The sequence below is a fragment of the Somniosus microcephalus genome, chromosome 17, assembly GCF_052327205.1.
Source record: "Somniosus microcephalus isolate GS21.2 chromosome 17, FLI_Smic_1.0, whole genome shotgun sequence".
Lineage (NCBI taxonomy): Eukaryota > Metazoa > Chordata > Chondrichthyes > Squaliformes > Somniosidae > Somniosus > Somniosus microcephalus.
In genome coordinates, this window is record NC_141003.1 from 14,757,876 (window position 1) to 14,780,128 (window position 22,253).

The following is a 22,253-nucleotide window of genomic DNA, read 5'->3' on the forward strand; positions in this document are numbered from 1 at the left end:
TCTGATTCGGAGGAGACAGCTCAGAAACTACTAAATGAGTTGGGACAAGATATTGAAGTGGGTAGAACAATAGAGGATGACGTTTAATACAGGCGAGTGGGAAGCATTGTACACAAGAAGGAAATGTGCAGCACAAGTACTCGATAAAACACTGCTGGAAAAGATCAAAGGGTTTCAGGAAATTCAACACTCAACAACCAAGCAAACAGAATGGGCCGAACAGCTTCTCACATCTGTATCCATCCTGTGATGTGGAACACAGGAACAGGAGGCCATTCAGCCCTTCGAGCCTTGGCTTGGTTTGAGTATAAAGCAAGGCTTTAAATCAACTTGTTTCAGAACATGGAGGTCTAGTTGTACTTCACTAGTTCCTGCCTTACAAAATGTCCCTAGGAAAGCTGGGCCCACGCCCGAGTATTTATACTCCTTGGACGGCGCCACCAGTGGCCGTCCAGCGTTATTTCATGAGTTGTTTCTTTATGATGAGGAGATTTATAACAAGCCTGTTCCGACATTCAATTAGATCACAGCTGATCTGTACCACAACTCCATTTACCCGCCTTTGCTTCATGTTCCTCGAACCCTTACCCAGCGAGCTCGGTCTTCAAAGCTCACACTGATCCCCAGCATCCACAGACTTTTTGGGGGGAGAGTTCCAGATTTCTACTACCCTTTTTGTGTGGAAAAAGTACTTGCTGATTTCACTCCTAAATAGCCTGGCTCTAATTTTAAGATTGTGTCCCCTCGTTCTGAATAGGTAGGTTTTAAGGGGCGTCTTAAGAGGAGGAGAAAGAGGCGGAGAGGTTTAGAGAGGGAGTTCCGGAGCTTGGGGCCGAGGCACCTAAAGGTGTGGCCATCAATGGGGGGTGGCGATGAGAAGCGGGGATGAATTGGAGGAGCAGAGAGATTTTGGAGAGTTGTAGGGCCGGAGTGGGCGAGGCCACGGTGGAATTTGAAAACAAGGATGAGAATTACACAAGATGAATGTGGAAATTGGGATTCTTCACCGTCAAGAGTCACACAAGCCTGAGCCACGATGTTCATGTCACTTGTCCCCAATCAAGTTACCAAAAATTAGACTTGACCTTCAAAAGACCAACAGCTCTGTAAACAGGAAGAATCAAAGTGAAATTTTAAAAAACTAGCAAGGAACATTTACATCCATTTTTGAGATCTGGAACCCAACTAGATAGTGCTAAAAGCTAGTGGAGATTACAGCGAAGCATTTCAACGTATTCAAAGCACATTCACATCACTGAAGTTTAAAAATGCTCCTGTTCCAGAAAATGCTGGAAGATCAGACCCAACATTTTCCAGTTCTGACGAAGGGTCATCGACCTGAAACGTTAACTCTGTTTCTCGCTCCACAGATGCTGCCTGACCCGCTGATCATCTCCAGCATTTTCTGTTTTTATTTCCGCAGTATTTGGTTCCCTTGTTCGGCCACCAAAGCGATCATTCCCATGGCAACTGCAGCGGAAGGCGTCTCCAGTTAGATCCTGGCACCACGTGAACGGCCAAGACCTACGAATCAGTGAATTCTTTGCGCCCCAGCTCGACGGGCACGGGTGAATACGCAAGAAAATCCCGCAGATCGGACGAGAACCCGCTTTGCTCACCTCCTCTTTCCTCTGCACCAAACTCTTGAGCTGGTTCACTTCGTTCGTCGCATTCTCAAACTGTTTCTGCAACTCTTGCTTGACTTGCTCGTATGATTTTTCCTAAACAAACGGGATTTGGGAGCAGTTATTTCCAAAGGAGTGAAACCACCCACCGCATTACCAAACAAACAGTCGGGTACGGTTCTCCCCTCCTTAAAATGTTAACACTTGCAGCAGTCAAGCTGTCGAGCAGCGTTCCAGCTATTAACCCGGTTAGCAATGCTACGCTGGATTGAAATACCGACAGCCTTGGCCTACAGTGCTTGCTGCTGGTTCAAGGCAAGACAAGTAAAACAAAAAGACAGACTTGCATTTCTATAGCGCCTTTCACGACCTCAGGACGTCCCAAAGCACTTTACAGCCAATGAAGTACTTTTTGAAGTGTAGTCACTATTGTAATGTGGGAAACACAGCAGCCAATTTGCGCACAGCAAGCTCCCACAAACAGCAATGTGATAATGACCAGATAATCTGTTTTAGTGATGTTGATTGAGGGATAAATATTGGCCAGGACACCGGAGAGAACTCCCCTGCTCTTCTTTGAATAGAGCCATGGGATCTTTCACGTCCACCTGGGAGAGCAGATGTGGCCTCGGTTTAATGTCTCACCCAAAAGACGGCACTTCCGACAGTGCAGCACTCCCTCAGCACTGCACTGGAGTGTCAGCCTAGATTATGGGCTCAAGTCTCTGGATCAAGTATCATTAATGAGGCAGTTATACAATCTGAGGAGCGGCAGGGAGTGGAGAGGATGGAATTTTCTCATACTTACCAGTCCTAATGCCTTGCTATCATAAAAGAAAACAAACTGGCACAAATAATTTTTGATAATATCTATCCATGATCAAATAATCTAGTCATTTAGTCCTTCAAAAAAAAAACAATCAGGTCAACAAAATTGGATTTATATATAGAAATGTTGATTGTTTGAAAATTCTCCCCGGTGTCCTAGAACATAAGAAATAAGTGCAGGAGTAGGCCATTCGGCCCCTCGAGCTTGCTCCGCCATTCAATATCATGGCTGATCTTCGACCTCAACTCCACTTTCCCGCCCATCCCCATATCCCTTGATTCCCCTAGAGTCCAAAAATCTATCGATCTTGTTGTGTATGTACCTTTATTAAGGGAATAACTGGTCTCAGACTGCAGTACCGGCAGTGACCACCCCTGTATAAAAGGCCCTAGCAGGCTTCTGTAGTTTCAGTTTCCAGGTTGTCTCCATTCAGTAAAGACTTGTTATAATCAACTCCTGCAGTCCGTGTCCAAATTATACACGGACATAATACTGGCGACGAGTAAGAAACGAACTTACCTGCAACTTGGCAGCACCTCAGACGACGTTATTGAAGGTCGAAGCCAGAAGAAAAATAAATAATCCAAAGAAACTCGAGAAACGGGCGTTGACCGTGGGCAACCGCCCTCCAAATCATCGAATTGAAAAGTGCAGGAGAGACTGTCGAGAGCCAGGCTTGGTCTCCAGTCTGTGGTTTCCCAGCTAATCGGGCTGGTGGCAGGTAGTGCACTGATCCTTCCTGGGCTGCGGCGGGCTAGAGCTCGATCGGGTGGCTCTGCAACGGGGCCGGGCAGCGAGTCGGGAAGCAAAGAGAGAGAGAGAGAGGGTGGAGCACACAGGGCGCGGCCGGTGCTTCGCAGCCGGGCAGCGTTCGGACCCAAGAAGAGGGAGGGAAGTGTCCCAGAGGGTCCGCTCCACGACGGGAACGGTTCTTCAATTAACGGAGCAAATATTGAAGCGCGATAGAAAAATAAAAATACCACGGAGAGCGGCGTTGGCAGCAGCGGCAGCAGGGGAAAGCACGGGAGGCGCCATCTTAACTCGGCGGGGAAGAAGGAAAAGTGCGGGAGGCGCCATTTTGATCCATCGGGGACGAAGGCAAAGCGCGGGAGGCGCCATCTTAGATTTTCAAGATGCCAAAGACTGGCGATATCACTGCCTTCGATAATGCAATAGAAGACTGGACCACCTTTGTGGAAAGAGTCGAGGTATATTGCGAGGCAAACAAAATAGCCGGAGAAAAAGGCATCGGTATTGCTAAATTTAATGGGCGCAAGAACGTACGGCCTACTGCGGGACCTGATTACTCCAGCCAAACCGAAGGCGAAGAGTTTTAACGAAATTGTTGCTATCCTACAGGAACACCTAAATCCTACACCGCTGCTGATAGCAGAAAGATTTAAATTCCACAGGAGAAATCAGCATAAAAGAGAGAGCAATGCTGATTACCTTACGGAACTACGCAAGCTATCAAAGCACTGCCAGTTCGGAGCAGGACTGGCAGATACCTTACGGGACAAATTTGTCTGTGGACTCCTGAGTGAAGGAACCCAGAAGAGGTTACTCTCAGAGAAGGAGCTGATGCTAGATAAGGCTTTCAGTGTGGCAGTATCGTACGAAGCAGCCAGAATACGGCACCCACGAAATGACACGGGGATTTGCAAAATGTTATCGCTGCGGCAGAACAAACCATGACCAGAAGGACTGCTGGTCCAAGGACAAAATATGCAGGCAATGCGGAAAGATGGGACACATTGCATGAGTTTGCAGGTCTGGGAAGAAGACCAACGACAACAAAAAGGCTACTAAGGAACCGTACAGGACAGTACAAAAGATGACGGACAGTAGTTCCAAAGACCAGATGAGCGATAGTGAATCCGGGAACAAGAGACTAAGCTGTCTCAAACTTCACAACGTAATCGCAAAAGAGGATCACCGACCCATTTGGGTCACCCTCACGATAGCAGGGTCCCAAGTCAAAATGGAATTGGATACAGGATCAGCTCTAACCGCCATGAATCGACAAGACTACGAGCGGCTATTCTCACACATACCCTTGAGAGAGACATCCATTGTCTGGAGGACGTATACGGGGCAAAAAGTATACCCCAGAGGAAAAATAAGGGTGCCTGTCGAATACAACGGCAAGAAAATACGGAAATTGTATCTCTGCATTCTGCAAGATGGTGGACCACCGTTATTGGGACGTGAATGGATCAGAAAGATAAGTTTAGACTGGCATTCCATTCAGGCACTGACGGTGGCTGGTAAAAAGGATGAAGACGTCACTCCTGGATGATTTTCAACAATCTTAGCTGACGCCAAAGAGGTATTTCAACAAGAACTGGGCACTCTTAAAGGCGTAACCGGCTCGATAAAAATAGAGGAGAATGCAATTCCCAAGTTTTTCAAAGCAAGACCGGTACCATATGCAATTCGCCCAGCCGTCGAGGCAGAGCTGGAGAATCTGGAGAATGCAGGCGTGTTATCTAAGGTACACTGGAGCGAGTGGGCGACACCCATCGTTCCTGTCATGAAGAAAACGTTAAACAATAAGTCTGAGGAGCCAAGGAAGGTTTGCATCTGTGGGGACTTCAAGGTGACGGTGAACCCAGTCCTTCACACAGTACAATATCCTCTTCCAAGGATAGAAGATATCTTCGCCTCACTATCTGGAGGGAAGCGTTTTACAAAAATTGACTTAGCACAAGCATATTTGCAGATGGAGGTTGAAGAATCCTCTAGGAAGTATCTCACGATAAACACTCACAAAGGTCTTTACCAGTATAATCGACTGGTATTCGGAGTAGCATCAGCTCCGGCGATATGGCAAAGAGCGATGGAACAAGTCCTGCAAGGGATTCTGGGGACTCAGTTACTTGGACAACATCCTAGTGACAGGTGAAGATGACAGTGAACACCTTGCCAACCTAGAGCAGGTGCTCACTAGACTACGTGAACATGGGCTACGAGCCAATCGCCCTAAGTGCGAGTTTTTTAAGAAACAGATATCGTATTGTGGCCACGTGATTGATGAAGAGGGGTTGCATAAGTCCCCTGACAAAATTGAAGTGGTAGTTAAGGCTCCAGCGCCTGAAAATGTGTCGCAACTGAGGTCATTCCTCGGATTGGTGAATTACTACCATAAGTTTTTGCCGAATTTGTCCACAATTCTGCATCCACTGAACGCCCTACTATGAACGGGAGTAGCATGGAAATGGAGCGATGAATGTAAGCGGGCCTTTCAGAAGAGTAAGGACCTAATCACTTCAAGAGAAGTATTGGCTCACTACAACCCATCACTACCGATAAGACTGGCGTGTGATGCGTCTCCCTACGGCGTTGGGGCGGTACGGTCACATAAATTCCTTGATGGTTCAGAGAGGCCGATAGCTTTTTGCGTCACGCTCGTTAACTTCAGCCGAGCGTAACTACACCCAGATTGACAGAGAGGCCCTCAGCCTGGTGTGGGGGGTGAAGAAGTTCAATCACTACCTGCACGGTCAGAAATTTACTCTACTAACTGATCATAAACCTCTCGTCTCCATTTTCAACCCTCAGAAGGGCGTACCGATAATGACGGCACAACGGCTACAGAGGTGGTCCCTTTTCCTAGGGGCACACCAATATGACATCGAGTACAAAGGAACTAAACAGCATGGGAATGCTGATGGATTGTCGCGCCTACCGTTGCCGACGGTGGAAGAAGAACTGGCAGTGGATCCAGTGGAGTTATTCCACTCGACTATAGTCGAATGTCTCCCTGTGACTAATGCAAACATAGAAAAGGAAACACGAAATGACCCGACACTCTCCTGGGTCTATGATTTAACGGTGAAGGGATGGCCAGCACATGGCGAACCACTGCTGCCAGCATTCTCGCCAAGAGAACAGCTGTCAGTGTGCAGAGGAACCTTGATGTGTGGATCCAGGGTAGTAATTCCACCCAAATTGAAGGATAGAGTGCTCAATGAGCTTCATGAGGGTCATCTGGGAGGGGTAAAAATGAAGAACTTAGCCAGAGCGTTTGTGTGGTGGCCAGGAATCGATAGAGAAATCGAAGAGATGACCAAGAGCTGTACAGGATGCCAGAAGGTCCAAAACGCCCCACCACAAGCCCCTCTACATCCATGGGAGTGGCTCTCATCTCCATGGCAAAGGGTGCACATTGATTTTGCTGGTCCCTTTATGGACTCGGTGTTTTTAATTGCGGTGGATGCACAAAGTGGCCAGAGGTAATAAAAATGTCCTCAACCACCACAGAAAAAACTGTCACAGTCTTACGAACCATATTCGCCAGGAATGGGCTGCCTGAACAGATTTGCTCTGACAATGGACCACAGTTTGTGTCTGAAGAGTTCCGGAGGTTCTTAAAGAACAATGGTGTTAAGCATTACACATCCGCCCCATATCATCCAGCCACTAATGGATTGGCCGAGAGGTTTGTTCAAACATTCAAGAAGGCTATCAAGGCAATGTGTAATGAAGATATACCCCTACAACACAAGGTGGACAACTTCTTGTTTGCCTACCGGAATGCGACACATGCGGTTACCAACCAAACTCCAGCCATGATGTTCTTCAATCGAAGACTACGATGCCGCTTGGATTTGGTTAAGCCAAACGTCAGAAGAGATGTGGAGAACAGGCAGTTTCAGAATATGAATGAAAGGCCGACCAGGAGTTTTAAGATAGGTCAACCAGTTTTGGCCCGGGACTACCGCACAGAGAAATGGCAGCCAGGAACGATCTGTACACGGCAAGGACCTCTAATGTATACCGTGGACGTTGGAGAGAGCATTGTAAGATGCCATGCTGACCAGATTCTAGAGTCACTGGAAAACGTCAACTCCACACCACGATCTGATACACCTGGCGATGAAACCGAAGTACCAATTGCATCTACCGCAGAATCGGTGATATTGGAAGCAGACTAACCAAACAACGACATTGATCCTGACTCAACCTTGCCAGAAGAACCTGATATCCCAAAGAGGCGTTATCCAGACAGAATCAGGAAGCCTCCTCAAAGACTGAACTTATAATTGCTTAACTTCAACCAATGTATCTAGCAACCGTAATTGTAATTAGTTATTATTTAGTTGTTAAATGAATGTTATGTACTGTTTATCTAAAAGGGGAGGAATTGTTGTGTATGTACCTTTAAGGGAATAACTGGTCTCAGACTGCAGTACCGGCAGTGACCACCCCTGTATAAAAGGCCCTAGCAGGCTTCTGTAGTTTCAGTTTCCAGGTTGTCTCCATTCAGTAAAGACTTGTTATAATCAACTCCTGCAGTCCGTGTCTCAATTATACACGGACATAATAGATCTCAGCCTTGAATATATTCAATCGCCCTGGCCGATATTTACCCTTCAACCAACATCACAAACAAATTATCTCGTCGTTATCTCTGCTGTTTGTGGGAGCTTGCTGTGCGCAAATTGCTAACGATTCCTGCATCCCAGCAGTGACTCCACTTCAACAGGATTCCAGAGGCTGCAAAGCGCTTTGGGGCGTTCGGAGGTTGTGAAAGGCGCTATATAAATACAAGCCCTTCTTTGTTTAAAAGCAGTCTGGACATTACAATGACTGGAAGTTCAGTTAAACAACTTCATTTGAAGATAAAAACCACAAGGAAGGTAACAGGAAACCACCTCAGATACTCCTCCCTGGCAAATGGCCCAAGAATCTCATGTGAGACTTGCATTGTGTTCTGCCTCAACGGCAGGTCCCCACGATAGACGTAATAAAGTAGAAAATTAAAAGTCTGCCATTTTATAGCATGGTTAAGACACTTGTGTTCAAATCTTGTGGGTACGGTAGTGTACTGGTTATGTTATGGGACTAGTAATCCAGAGGCCTGGGCTGATAATCCAGAAAACACAAGCTCAAATCCCACCATGGCAGATTTGGGAATTCGAATTTTTAAAAACATCTGGAAATAAAAGACTGGTATCATTAAAAGTGACCATGAAGCTGCTAGATTGTCGTTAAAAACCCGACTGTCCTTCAGGGAAGGAGCCCTGGTGTCCTTGCCTGGTCTGGCCTCTGTGACTCCAGTCCCACAACAACATAGAAATGCTCGAGTCCTATTTCGATTAGGCACTTTACAGCCTTCTGGACTCAACATCGAGTTCAACAATTTCAGATCATAACCTCTGCCCCCATCTCTTATTTTGCCCCATTTTTCTCTCTCACATGGCAGCTGTCGATCATCCTGCCAGTGCCATTTACACTTCACCTAGTCACTTTTTGTTTCTTAACTTGTCCCATTACCATCTCCTTTTGCCTTGCACCATCATCCCTTTTGTCACTTAATCTCTCCTGCCTTCCACCCTATCAGACCGTCCCTTTTGTTCTTTCCTCCCCTCCCCACTTTCCCTGCCCCTACACTTGCTTAAAAACCTGTCCTATCTCCAGCTTTTTCCAGTTCTGACGAAAGGTCACAGACCTGAAACGTTAACTCGGTTTCTCTCTCTCCACAGATGCTGCCTGATCTGCTGAGTGTTTCCAGCATTTTGTGTTTTTATTTCAGATTTCCAGCATCCACAGTATTTTGCTTTTGTATCAATGTTTGACTCCTCTTACTGCTCTCTGAAGTGGACTGTCGGGTTACTACAAGACGACCCTGCGCCACCTTCTCAAGGGCAACTAGGGATGGGCAATAAATGCCAGTCTTGCCAGCGACGTCCACATCCCGAGACTGAATTGTTTTTTAAATATCCAATCTACGTACGCTCACCTAGCAGCTAACGCACTGACCTTGGCATCAAGAGCAGATTTCATCAAACGCTGCTCTTTCTCCAGGTCTGCTCGAGTTTCTGCGAGGGCCTTGGTGAGGCGGTGCTTGGTTTCCGCCAGCTCCTTGGATGAAGCCTCTTTCTCCAGTCGGAGCGCCGCAAGTTCCCCTTGCAGTCTGCTCTCGCTCGCCGCCTGATTCTTCACGCCCTCCTTCAGTCGCTCGAGCCCCTGGCCCAGCTGAGCTTTCTCTCTCGCGGACTCCAGCGCTTGTTTCCTACTCTCGTTCAGGGCCTCGGATTTCTCCTGCAGTTCCTGCTTTACACCACAAACACTGGAAAGAAGGAAAAGTTGGTCACAAAATCAGTTTGTCGTAACAAAACGCGAATCCATTTCACATCTGTGAAAATAGGTGCAATTCGGATTCCGTGCACCACCGGTCGATAAACTGAAAATATTAACTCTTTGCACATCACGCATAGCACCAAACTTTGCTTCTCTCCCTCCGTGACCTTTGAAAGCTCAGCCCAGCCCATTTAACACAAATTACACACAATGCATGGAATGCAATTTAATTAAAGCCCATGAGATTAAAAGGGCAGTGTGGATACAAAATTGGCTGAGAGACAGAAAGTAGAGAGAGAGAGTGGTGAACGGTTATTTTTCACACTGGAGGGTAGTATACTGTGGTGTTCCCCCAGGGGTCAGTATTATGATCACTGCTCTTTTTGATATATATTAATGACCTGGACTTGGGTATACAGGGCATCATTTCAAAGTTTGCAGATAACACGAAACTTGGAAATGTAGTAAACAATAAGGAGGATAGTAACAGACTTCAGGAGGACATGGACAGACTGGTGAAATGGGCAGACAGATGGCAGATGCAATTTAACACAGAAGTGTGAAGTGATACATTTTGGTAGGAAAAGAAGGACAATATAAACTAAATGGTAGAATTTTAAAAGAGGTGCAGGAAGAGAGAGACCCGGGGGTGTATGTACACAAATCTTTGAAGGTGGCAGGACAAGTTGAAAAAACAGTTAAAAAGGCTCATGGGACCCTGGGCTTTATGAATAGAGCCGTACAGTACAACAGCCAGGAAGTGATGGTAAACCTTTATAAAACACTGAAATAGACCTCAACAAGAGTATTGCGTCCAATTCTGGGCATTACACTTTAGGAAGGAGGTTAAGGCCTTGGAGAGGGTGCAGAGGAGATTGACCACAATGGTACCAGGGATGTGGAGAGACTGGAGAAGCTGGGATGTTTCTCCTTAGAGCAGAGACAGTTAAGGGAAGATTTGATAAAGGTGTTCAAAATTATGCGGCGTTCTGAGAGAGTAGATAGGGAGAAATTGTTTCCACTGCCAAGGAGGGTTGGTCACCAGAGGACACAGATTTAAGATAATTGGCTAAAAAGTCAGGAGTGAGATGAGAATTTTTTTTTGCTATGCAGCGAGTTCTGGAATGCACTGCCTGAAAGGGCGGTGGAAGCAGATTCTATAGTAATTTTCAAAAGGGAATTGGATAAATACTTGAAAAGGAAAAATCTGCAGGGCTGTGGGGAAAGAGCGGGGGAAGTGGGATTAATTGGAGAGCTCTTTCAAAGAGCCGGCACAGGCACGATGGGCCGAATGGATGTATGATTCTGATTCTAATCCAACAACACAAAAGTAGACAGTAATTTCACGCCTTACATTTTCTTCTCGGCCTCGAGCTGTTGGTTCAGTTCTTTGATTTGGTTCTCTCGAGCGGAGTGCTGTTTTTGGAGCTGCTTTTGGTCGTCTTGGGCCTGTTTCTCGCTCCTCTCGGCCTTTGCAATGTCAGATTCCAGCTTCTAAAAGAAGAACTCTCATTACTGCACAGAGATGACCATTTCAACCAGTTTCTGTGTAAAACCACTCATTGAATATAAGCAGTTAACCTTTAAGTGGGCAGAGAGCTAGTTCACTGTAGTTTTAACTTTATTTTTGGTTTAAACTTTCAACAACTGATCAAAATATCTTAAATTGTAAACTACATTTTGACCTTTTGTTGCCTTGGGCTTCAACACAAGCATCTGCTGCAGTTGCTCTACTGGACAAAGCGGGTGCTGGCCACCAACTGCACAACAGTTTCTGTCTCCAGGCAGTTTAACTTCTTTTTAATTCATTCTTGGGATGAGGGCATCATTACCCATCCCCAATTGCCCTTGAGAACCGCTGCAGTCCGTATGGTGAAGGTTCTCCCACAGTGCTGTTAGGGAGGGAGTTCCAGGATATTGACCCAGCGACGATGAAGGATCGGCAATATATTTCCAAGTCAGGATGGTGTGTGACTTGGAGGTGATGGGGTTCCCATGCACCTGCTGCCCTTGTCCTTCTAGGTGGAAGAGGTTGTGGGTTTGAGAGGTGCTGCCGAAGAAGCCTTGGCGAGTTGCTGCAGTGCATCTTGTAGATGGTACACACTGCAGCCACGGTGCGCCGGTGGTGGAGGGAGTGAATGTTTAAGGTGGCGGATGGGGTGCCAATCAAACAGGCTGCTTTGTCCTGGATGGTGTCGAGCTTCTTGAGTGTTGTTGGAGCTGCACTCAACCAGGCAAGTGGAGAGTATTCGATCACCCTCCTGACTTGTGCCTTGTAGATGGTGGAAAGGCTTTGGGGAGTCAGGAGGTGAGTCACTCGCCACAGAATACCCAGCCTCTGACCTGCTCTAGTAGCCACGACATTTATGTGGCTGGTCCAGTTAAGTTTCTGGTCAACAGCTCAGGCTAAATAGAACAAAGAGGAGTTCGGCAAAGAGTATTTTATTTGAAAAAATGGACTGCAGCAATCCTGGTTCAGTTTGTGAAGCAGTATTCCATTCCCATCTCCCTCACCACAGACACTTAGCAATGTTGATTAAGAGCCGCCCTGTTAAACCTGATCTCGATGATTCCTTACTGTGTTGTGCGGATAGCGGGGTCTTCCTGCCTTTCAAGCGCATGGTGGTTCGTGCCGCTCTTCAGAAACCCGGTTATTTTGTTTGAATTGGGAGGGAGATTAAAAACTGAAGAGTCCGAGTTCACTGCCATTCCAACAGTGATAAGGAAAAGCTGATCCAATGACTACCTGCCGCACACAGTTAGATCCCAAGTTAACCTATAGTGACCTCTGAACCCAAGCTCAGCTCAGAAAAGACCTCCAATGCACCAATTGCACGACAGATTCTGTGGCCAAGCACTTCGACTTAAAAAAAATCATTCTCAAGACATGGCCGTCGCTGGCAAGGCCGGCACATATTGCTCAGCTCAGAAAAGGCCTTCTTGCTCATTACTGTAATATACATTAGTGACATAAACTGGACACATCAATATAAAAACGAATACTTCTGAAAATAAATATGAATCCCATTTCTCCCCTCTTGACCTTGCGCTCTGGGCATTACACACACACAACACACTGGTGCTTAATCATAGCATTCTTGTTCTTCACAGTAAATTTTATCTTTAAATTTTAGAACGGAGGACTTTTTTTTGGTACCTTAATCTGCGTTTCCAGTTGTTCTACTTGCTGTTCCGAGGTCAGTTGCTTCTCCTTGTAGTCTTTAAGGTTGGCGTCCAGTTGAGTGCAATACTCAGTCTTCTCGTGAAGTTTTGATACAGCCTGATCCAGTTGAGCCTGGGCCTTGGTAAGCTCCTGGGGGAAATACAACATGTTCATAATGTAGTGGTTATGTTACTGGTCAACAACAACAACTTGTATTTATATAGCGCCTTTGATGCAGTAAAACATCCCAGGGCGCTTCACCGGAGCGATTATCAAAGTAAATTTGACACCGAGCCACATATGGAGATATTAGGGCAGGTGACCAAAAGCTTGGTTAAAGAGGTAGGTTTTAAGGAGCGTCTTAAAAGAAGAGGGAGAGGTGGAGAGGTTTAGGGAGGGAATTCTAGAGCTTGGGGCCCAGGCAGCTGAAGGCACGGCCGCCAATGGTGGAGCGATTAATATCGGGGCTGCGCAAGAGGCCAGGATTGGAGGAGTGCAGAGATCTCGGAGAGTTGTAAGCAATGTTCCCTCTCATTTTTTTTTCCAGTGCGGGGGCCCTTGAACCGGCTGCGCGGCCCACCCATTGAAATTTCCCGCACATGCGCGGTTTTTCCATTTAAAAGCCGGTGAGCCAGCCTGCACGGGACCTCCAGACCGCTGGATGGCCGCACAGCTTAACAGGAACATTGGTTGCAAGACTGGAGAAGGTTACAGAGATAGGGAGGGGCGAGTTAATGTAGGTCAGCGAGCACAGGGTTGATGGGTGAACGGGACTTGGTGCGAGGTAGGACACGGGCAGCAGAGTCTTGGATCAGCTCAAGTTTACGGAGGGTGCAAAGGTGGGAGGCCGGGCAGGAGAGGGTTGGAACAGTCGAGTCTGGAGGTAACACACAGGCACGGGTGAGGGATTCAGCAGCAGAGGAGTTGAGGCAGAGGTGGAGTCGGGCAATGTTATAGAGTCGGGAGTAGGCGGTCCTGATGGAGCGGATACGGGGGTCGGAAGCTCAGCTCAGGCGGACAAGTAATCCAGAGAATGAGAGTTAAAATCCCACCCTTGCCGTTTGAGAATTTGAATTCAATTAAAAAAAATATAGGGAACGGTAGCGCAGTGGTAATGTCACTGGACTAGTGATCCAGAGACGGGAGTTCAAATCACCACAGCAGCTGGGGAATTTAAATTCAGTTAATTAAATAAATCTGCAATAAAAAGCTAGCATCAGTAACGATAACCATCAAATTATCGGATTGTCGTAAAAACTTATCTGGTTCACTAATGTCCTTTAGAGAAGGAAATCTGCCAATCTTACCCAGTCTGGCCTATATGTGGTTGACTCTTAACTGCCATAGAGTTATACAGCACAGAAAGAGGCCCTTCGGCCCATCGTGTCTGCGCCATCCATCAATCCCTGTCCAGTCTAATCCCATTTTCCAGCACTTGGTCCGTAGCCTTGTATGCTGTGGCATTTCAAGTGCTCATCCAAATGCTTCTTGAATGTTGTGAGGGTTCCTGCCTCTACCACCCTTTCAGGCAGTGAGTTCCAGACTCCAACCACCCTCTGGGTGAAAAGGTTCCTCCTCAAATCCCCTCTAAATCTCCTGCCCCTTACCCTGAATCTATGCCCCCTTGTTATTGACCCCCCTACTAAAAGGGAAAAGTTCCTCTTTATCTACCCTATCTATGCCCCTCATCATTTTGTACACCTCAATCAGGTCCCCCCTCAGCCTTCTTTGCTCCAAGGAAAACAACCCCAGCCTGTTTAGTCTTTCTTCATAGCTGAGGCGCTCCATCCCAGGTAACATCCTGGTGAATCTTCTCTGCACCCTCTCCAAAGCAATCACATCCTTCCTATAGTGAGGCGACCAGAACTGCACACAGTACTCCAGCTGTGGCCTCACCAGCGTTTTGTACAGCTCCATCATAACCTCCCTGCTCTTATATTCTATGCCTCGGCTAATGAAGGCAAGTATCCCATATGCCTTTTTAACCACCTTATCTACCTGATCCGCTGCCTTCAGGGATCTATGTACATGTACACCAAGGTCCCTCTGACCCTCTGTGCTTCCTAGGGCCCTACCACTCATTGTGTATTCCCTTGCAATATTTGTCCGTCCAAAATGCATCACCTCGCACTTTTCAGGGTTAAATTTCATTTGCCACTTTTCCGCCCATCTGACCAACCCGTTTATATCGTCCTGTAGCCTGAGGCTTTCCTCCTCGCAATTTACCACCCCACCAATTTTCGTGTCATCTGCGAACTTACTGATCATACCTTTTACATTCTCATCCAAATCATTTATGTAGATCACAAACAGCAAGGGACCCAGCACCGATCCCTGAGGTACCCCACTGGACACAGGCTTCCAGTCACAAAAGCAACCTTCGACCATCACCCTCTGCCTCCTGCCACTCAGCCAGTTTAGGATCCAATGTGCCAAGGCACCCTGGATCCCATGGGCTCTTACCTTCTTGACCAGTCTCCTGTGCGGGACTTTGTCAAAAGCCTTACTGAAGTCCATGTATACCACATCCACAGCATTTCCCTCATCCACACACCTAGTCACCCCCTCGAAAAATTCAATTAGATTGGTCAGACATGATTTACCCTTGACAAAGCCATGCTGACTATCCCCAATTAATCCTTGCCTCTCCAAGTGGAGACTAATTTTGTCCCTCAGAATTTTTTCCAATAATTTCCCTACCACAGATGTTAGGCTCACTGGCCTGTAATTCCCTGGTTTATCCCTGCTACCCTTCTTGAATAATGGTACTACGTTAGCTGTTCTCCAGTCCTCTGGTACATCCCCTGTGGCCAGAGAGGTTCTGAAAATTTGTGTCAGAGCCCCTGCAATCTCCTCCTTTGCCTCACACAGCAGCCTGGGATACATCTCGTCCGGGCCTGGGGATTTATCCACTTTTTGGCCTGCTGAAACCGCTAGTACCTCCTCCCTCTCGATGCTAATATGTTCAAGTATATCACAGTCCCCTTGCCTGATTTCTATGTCTACATCGTCTTCCTCCATGGTGAACACAGATGCAAAAAATTCATTTAAAACCCCGCCTACATCATCTGGCTCTACACACAGATTGCCACTTTGGTCCCTAATGGGCCCTACCCTTTCCCTGGTTATCCTCTTGCCCTTAATATACTTATAATAAAACATCTTAGGATTTTCCTTTATTTTGCTCGCCAGTGTTATTTCATGGCCCCTCCTCGCTCTCCTAATTTCTTTTTTAAGTATGCCCCTGCACTTTTTATACTCCTCTAGGGCTTCCTCCGTCTTTAGTAACTGCCAAAAGCCCCCCTTTTTTTCCTAATGCATTTTTGTATATCCCTTGTCATCCAAGGTTCCCTTTGCTTGTTGGTGCCACCCTTGACCTTTACGGGAACATGTTGGCGTTGTACTCTCTCTATTTCTCTTCTGAAAGTCTCCCACTGCTTTGATGTGGATTTTCCTATAAGTAGCTGCTCCCAGTCCACTTTGGCCAGATCCTGCCTTATCATATTAAAATCGGCCTTCCCCCAATTTAGAACCCTAATTTCCGGGCCGTCTGTGTCTTTTTCCATGACCACCTTAAATCTCACCGAATTATGGTCACTGTCGCCAAAATGCTCTCCTACTGACACTGCCACCACTTGCCCGGCTACATTCCCTAGAATTAGGTCCAGTACCGCCCCCTCTCTTGTAGGACTTTCTACATGTTGGCTCAAAAAGCTCTCCTGGATGCACTTTAAGAATTCTGCACCCTCTAAGCCTTTCACACTCTGACTATCCCAATTAATATTGGGGAAGTTGAAATCCCCCACTATTATAACCCTATTATTTTCACACTTCTGAGATTTGCCTACATATCTGTTCCTCTATCTCCCCCTGACTGTTTGGGGGCCTATAGTACACTCCCAGCAAAGTGCTTGCCCCCTTTTTGTTTTTAAGTTCTACCCATATGGCCTCATTAGAGGAACCCACTAATATATCATCCCTCCTTACAGCAGTAATTGACTCCTTAATTAATATTGCAACACCCCCTCCCCTTTTACACCCCCGTCTCGCCTGAAGATTCTATACCCCGGAATATTGAGCTGCCAGTCCTGACCCTCCCTCAACCATGTCTCCGTGATAGCAACAATATCGTACTCCCATGTGTTCAACAACTTCAGTTCATCCACCTTGTTTGCAAGACTCCTTGCATTAAAATAAATGCCTTCCAGCCTTGCCATATTCCCTTTTGCCTTCACATATTTGCTCTGCCTTCCCAGCTGACTTGTTTTTCCCTCCGTATTTGGCTGTAAATCACCCCCTACTATAGCTCCACTCTGTATCCCATCCCCCTGCCAAGTTAGTTTAAACCCCCCCCAAAACAGTGCTAGCAAACCTCCCCGCAAGGATATTGGTCCCCCTCTGGTTCAGGTGTAAACCATCCGACTTGTACAAGTCCCACCTTTCCCAGAAGCAGACCCAGTGATCCAGGAAACTAAAGCCCTCCCTCCTGCACCATCCCTTTAGCCACGCATTCATCTGTCCTATCTTCCTATTCCTATACTCACTGGCACGTGGCACCGGGAGTAATCCAGAGATTACAACCTTTGAGGTCCTGCTCTTTAATCTTCTACCTAGCTCCCTAAATTCTTGCTGCAGGACCTCATCCCTCTTTTTACCTATGTCGTTGGTACCAATGTGGACCACGACCTCTGGCTGTTCGCCCTCCCCCTCCAGAATGCCCTGCAGCCGCTCAGTGACATCCTTGACCCTGGCACCAGGGAGGCAACAAACCATCCTGGATTCACGTCTATGGCCACAGAAACGCCTATCTGTTCCCCTTACTATAGAATCCCCTACCACTATTGCTCTCCCACTGTTTTTCCTCCCTTCCTGGGCAGCAGGAGCACCCCCAGTGCCAGGAAGTTGGCTGCTGCTGCCTTCCTCTGGTAAGTCATCCCCCTCAACAGTATCCAAAGCGGTATACCTGGTTGAAAGGGGGATGGCCACAGGGGTCTCCTGCACTACCTGCCTGCCTCTGAAATGGCCTAGCAAGCCACTCAGTTGTAACAAACTGCCACAAGAAACAATAAGAATGAAACCAGATGGACCACTCGGTACCGGCTATGGACACGGCAACGGCACACCCAGCCTGGTCGACCCGGCAGAGTCCTCCTCACTAACATCTGGGGACTTGTCCCACAGACTAGTCAAGCAACAGTCTGACAGTCATACGCACAGAATCATACCTTTCAGCCAATGTCCCAAACTCCTCCATCACCATCCCTGGGTATGTCCAGTCCCACCGGCAGGACAGACCCACCAGGGGTGGCGGCACAGTGGTATACAGTCGAGAAGGAGTGTCCCTGGGAGTCCTCAACATTGACTCCGGACCCCATGAAGTCTCATGGCTTCAGGTCAAACATGGGCAAGGAAACCTGAGAGTCAGAGTTATACAGCGCAGAAAGAGGCCCTTCGGCCCATCGTGTCCACGCCGGCCATCAGGCCCTGTCTAATCTAATCCCATTTTCCAGCACTTGGTCCGTAGCCTTGTATGCTACGGCATTTCAAGTGCTCATCTAAATGTTTCTTGAATGTTGTGAGGGTTCCTGCCTCTACCACCCTTTCAGGCAGTGAGTTCCAGATTCCAACCACCCTCTGGGTGAAAAAGTTCTTCCTCAAATCCCCTCTAAACCTCCCGCCCCTTACCTTGAATCTATGCCCCCTGGTTATTGACCCCTCTACTAAGGGAAAAAGTTCCTTTCTACCTACCCTATCTATGCCCCTCATAATTTTGTACACCTCAATCAGGTCCCCCCTCAGCTCCAAGGAAAACAACCCCAGCCTGTCCAGTCTTTCTTCACAGCTGAAGTGCTCCAGCCCAGGTAACATCCTGGTGAATCTCCTCTGCACCCTCTCCAAAGCAATCGCATCCTTCCTATAGTGTGGCGACCAGAACTGCACACAGTATTCCAGCTGTGGCCTAACCAGCATTTTGTACAGCTCCATCATAACCTCCCTGCTCTTATATTCTATGCCTCGGCTAATGAAGGTAAGTATCCCATATGCCTTTTTAACCACCTTATCCACCTGTTCTGCTGCCTTCAGGGATCTATGTACATGCACACCAAGGTCCCTCTGATCCTCTGTCTTTCCTAGGGTCTTACCATTCATTGTGTATTCCCTTGTCTCGTTAGTCCGTCCAAAATGAATCACCTCACACTTTTCAGGGTTAAATTCCATTTGCCACTGTTCCGCCCATCTGACCAACCCGTCTATATCGTCCTGCAGACTGAGGCTACCCTCCTCGCTATTTACCACCCCACCAATTTTCGTGTCATCTGCGAACTTACTGATCATACCTTTTACATTCACATCCAAATCATTAATGTAGACCACAAACAGCAAGGGACCCAGCACCGATCCCTGCGGTACCCCACTGGGCACAGGCTTCCAGTCACAAAAACAACCTTCGACCATCACCCTCTGCCTTCTGCCACTAAGCCAGTTTTAGATCCAATGTGCCAAGGCACCCTGGATCCCATGGGCTCTTACCTTCTTGACCAGTCTCCTATGCGGGACTTTATCGAAAGCCTTACTGAAATCCATGTATACCACATCCACTGCACTACCCTCATCCACACACCTAGTCACCCCCTCGAAAAATTCAATCAAATTGGTCAGACAAACCTCTTGCTGATTACCACCTACTGCCCTCCCTCAGCTGATGAATCAGTACTCCTTCGTGTTGAACACCACTTGGAAGAAGCACTGAGGGTAGCAAGGGCACAGAATGTACTCTGGGTGGGGGACTTCAATGTCCATCACCAAGAGTGGTTCAGTAGCACCACTACTGACCGAGCAGGCCGAGTCCTGAAGGAGATAGCTGCCAGTCTGGGCCTGCGACAGGTGGTGAGAGAACCAACACGAGGGAAAAACCTACTTGACCTCGTCCTCACCAATCTACCTGTCGCAGATGCATCTGTCCATGACAGTATTGGTAGCAGTGACCACCACACAGTCATTGTGGAGACAAAGTCCCGTCTTCACACCGAGGACACCCTCCATCGTGTCGTGTGGCACTACCACTGTGCTAAAAGGGATAAATTCAGAACCGATCTAGCAGCTCAAAACTGTGCATCCATGAGGCGCTGTGGGTCATCAGCAGCAGCAGAATTGTATTCCACCACAATCTGTAACCTCATGGCCCAGCATATCCCTCACTAGCATTACCATCAAGCCAGGGGACCAACCCTGGTTCAATAAGGAGTGTAGAAGAGCATGCCAGGAGCAGCACCAGGCGTACCTAAAAATATGAGGTGCCAACCTGGGGAAGCTGCAACACAGGACTACATGCATCCTAAATAGTGGAAGCAGCATGCTACAGACAGGGCTAAGCGATCCCACAATCAACGGATCAGATCAAAGCTCTGCAGTCCTGCCACATCCAGTCGTGAATGGTGGTGGACCATTAAACAACTAACGGGAGGAGGAGGCTCCATGAATATCCCCATCCTCAATGATGGTGGAGCCCAGCACGTGAGTGCAAAAGACAAGGTTGAAGCGTTTGCAACCAACTTCAGCCAGAAGTGCCGAGTGGATGATCCATATCGACCTCCTCCTGAGGTCCCCACCATCACAGAAACCAGTCTTCAGCCAATTCGATTCACTCCACGTGATCAAGAAATGGCTAAGCGCACTGGATACATCAAAGGCTATGGGCCCCGAAAACATCCCGGCTATCGTGCTGAAGACTTGTGCTCCAGAACTAGCCGTGCCTCTAGCCAAGTTATTCCATGTATGTCCTGTCCACAAAAAGCAGGACAAATCCAATCCAGCCAATTACCGCCCCATCAGTCTACTCTCAATCAGCAGCAAAGGGATGGAAGGTGTCATCGACAGTGCTAGCAAGCAGCACTTCCTCACCAATAACCTGCTCACTGATGCCCAGTTTGGGTTCTGTCAAGACCACTCAGCTTTTGACCTCAGCCTTGGTCCAAACATGGACAACGGAGCTGAATTCCAGAGGCGAGTGGAGAGTGACTGCCCTTGACAACAAGGCAGCATTTGACCGAGTGTGGCATCAAGGAGCCCTAGTAAAACTGAAGTCAATGGGAATCGGGGGGGAAAACTCTCCACTGGCTGGAGTCATACCTAGCACAAAGGAGGATGGTTATGGTGGTTGAAGGTCAATCATCACAGCCCCAGGAGTTCCTCAGGACAGTGTCCTCAGCCCAACCATCCTCAGCTGCCTCATCAATGACCTTCCCTCCAACACAAGGTCAGAAATGGGGAAGTTCGCTGATGACTGCACAGCGTTCAGCGCCATTCACAACTCCTCAGATAATGAAGCAGTCCATGCCCACATGCAACAAGACCTGGACGACGTTCAGGCTTGGGTTGATAAGTGGTAGGTATCATTTGCACCACACAAGTGCTAGGCAATGACTATCTCCAACAAGCGAGAGTCTAACCACCACCCTTTGACGTTCAACAGCATTACCATCGCCGAATCCCCCACCATCAACATCCTGGGGGGTCACCATTGACCAGAAACTTAACTGGACCAGCCACATAAATACTGTGGCAACAAGAGGTCAGTGGCTAGGTGTTCTGCAGAGAGTGTCTCACCTCCTGACTCCCCAAAGCCTTTCCACCATCTACAAGGCACAAGTAAGGAGTGTGATGGAATACTCTCCACTTGCCTGGATGAGTGCAGCTCCAACAACACTCAAGAAGCTCGACACCATCCAGGACAAAGCAGCCCGCTTGATTGGCACCCCATTAACCACCTTAAACATTCACTCCCTCCACCACCGGCGTACCGTGGCCGCAGTGTGTACCCTCTACAAAATGCACTGCAGCAACTTGCCAAGGCTTCTTCGGCAGCACCTCCCAAACCCACGACCTCTACCACCTAGAAGGACAAGGGCAGCAGGCGCATGGGAACACCACCACCTCCAAGTTCCCCTCCAAGTCACACACCATCCTGACTTAGAAGTATATCGCCGATCCTTCATCGTCGCTGGGCCAAAATCCTGGAACGCCCTCCCTAACAGCACTGCGGGAGCACCTTCACCACACGGACTGTAGTGGTTCAAGGCGGCGGCTCACCACCACCTTCTCAAGGGCAATTAGGGATGGGCAATAAACGCTGGCCTTGCCAGCGATGCCCACATCCCATAAACAAATAAAAAAAAATTAAAAATCTGGAAGTAAAAAGCTGGTGTCAGTAAAAGTGACCATGAAACTGTCGGATTGTCGTAAAAACCCAACTGGTTCACTAATGCCCTTGAACAAAGGAAACCCACCGTCCCTACCCGGTCTGGTCTATAAGTGACGCCAGTCCCACACCAACATGTTTGACTCCGAACAGCCTAGAAAGCCACTCAGCTTGTACAAGGGTGTGGAGATGGGCAATGAATGCCGGCCTTGCCAGCTACACCCGCATCCCGAGAATTAACAATAATTTTTAAGTATCAGTTCGCCATACAGGTTAGATACCTTCTTTTTGTTGCATAATTTGCATGAAAAAATACATTTTCTGATGGGTCATCTTAAAAACAGGAATACA

General features: G+C 47.7%; 1 protein-coding gene across 3 annotated transcripts in view; it reads right to left on the minus strand.

Annotated features, from left to right (window-relative positions):
* Window positions 1-22,253, minus strand: part of LOC147105515 (uncharacterized) — a 54,050-nt gene that overhangs the window by 31,083 nt on the left and 714 nt on the right. For all 3 annotated transcript variants that reach the window (XM_086009960.1, XM_086009959.1, XM_086009958.1), the window contains exons 2-5: window positions 12,698-12,853; window positions 10,895-11,034; window positions 9,220-9,529; window positions 1,620-1,721 (exon numbers count right to left, since the gene is read on the minus strand). In XM_086009960.1, the coding sequence (XP_085866086.1) occupies window positions 1,620-1,721; window positions 9,220-9,529; window positions 10,895-11,034; window positions 12,698-12,853 (708 nt within the window). The remainder of the gene's footprint in view (window positions 1-1,619; window positions 1,722-9,219; window positions 9,530-10,894; window positions 11,035-12,697; window positions 12,854-22,253) is intronic.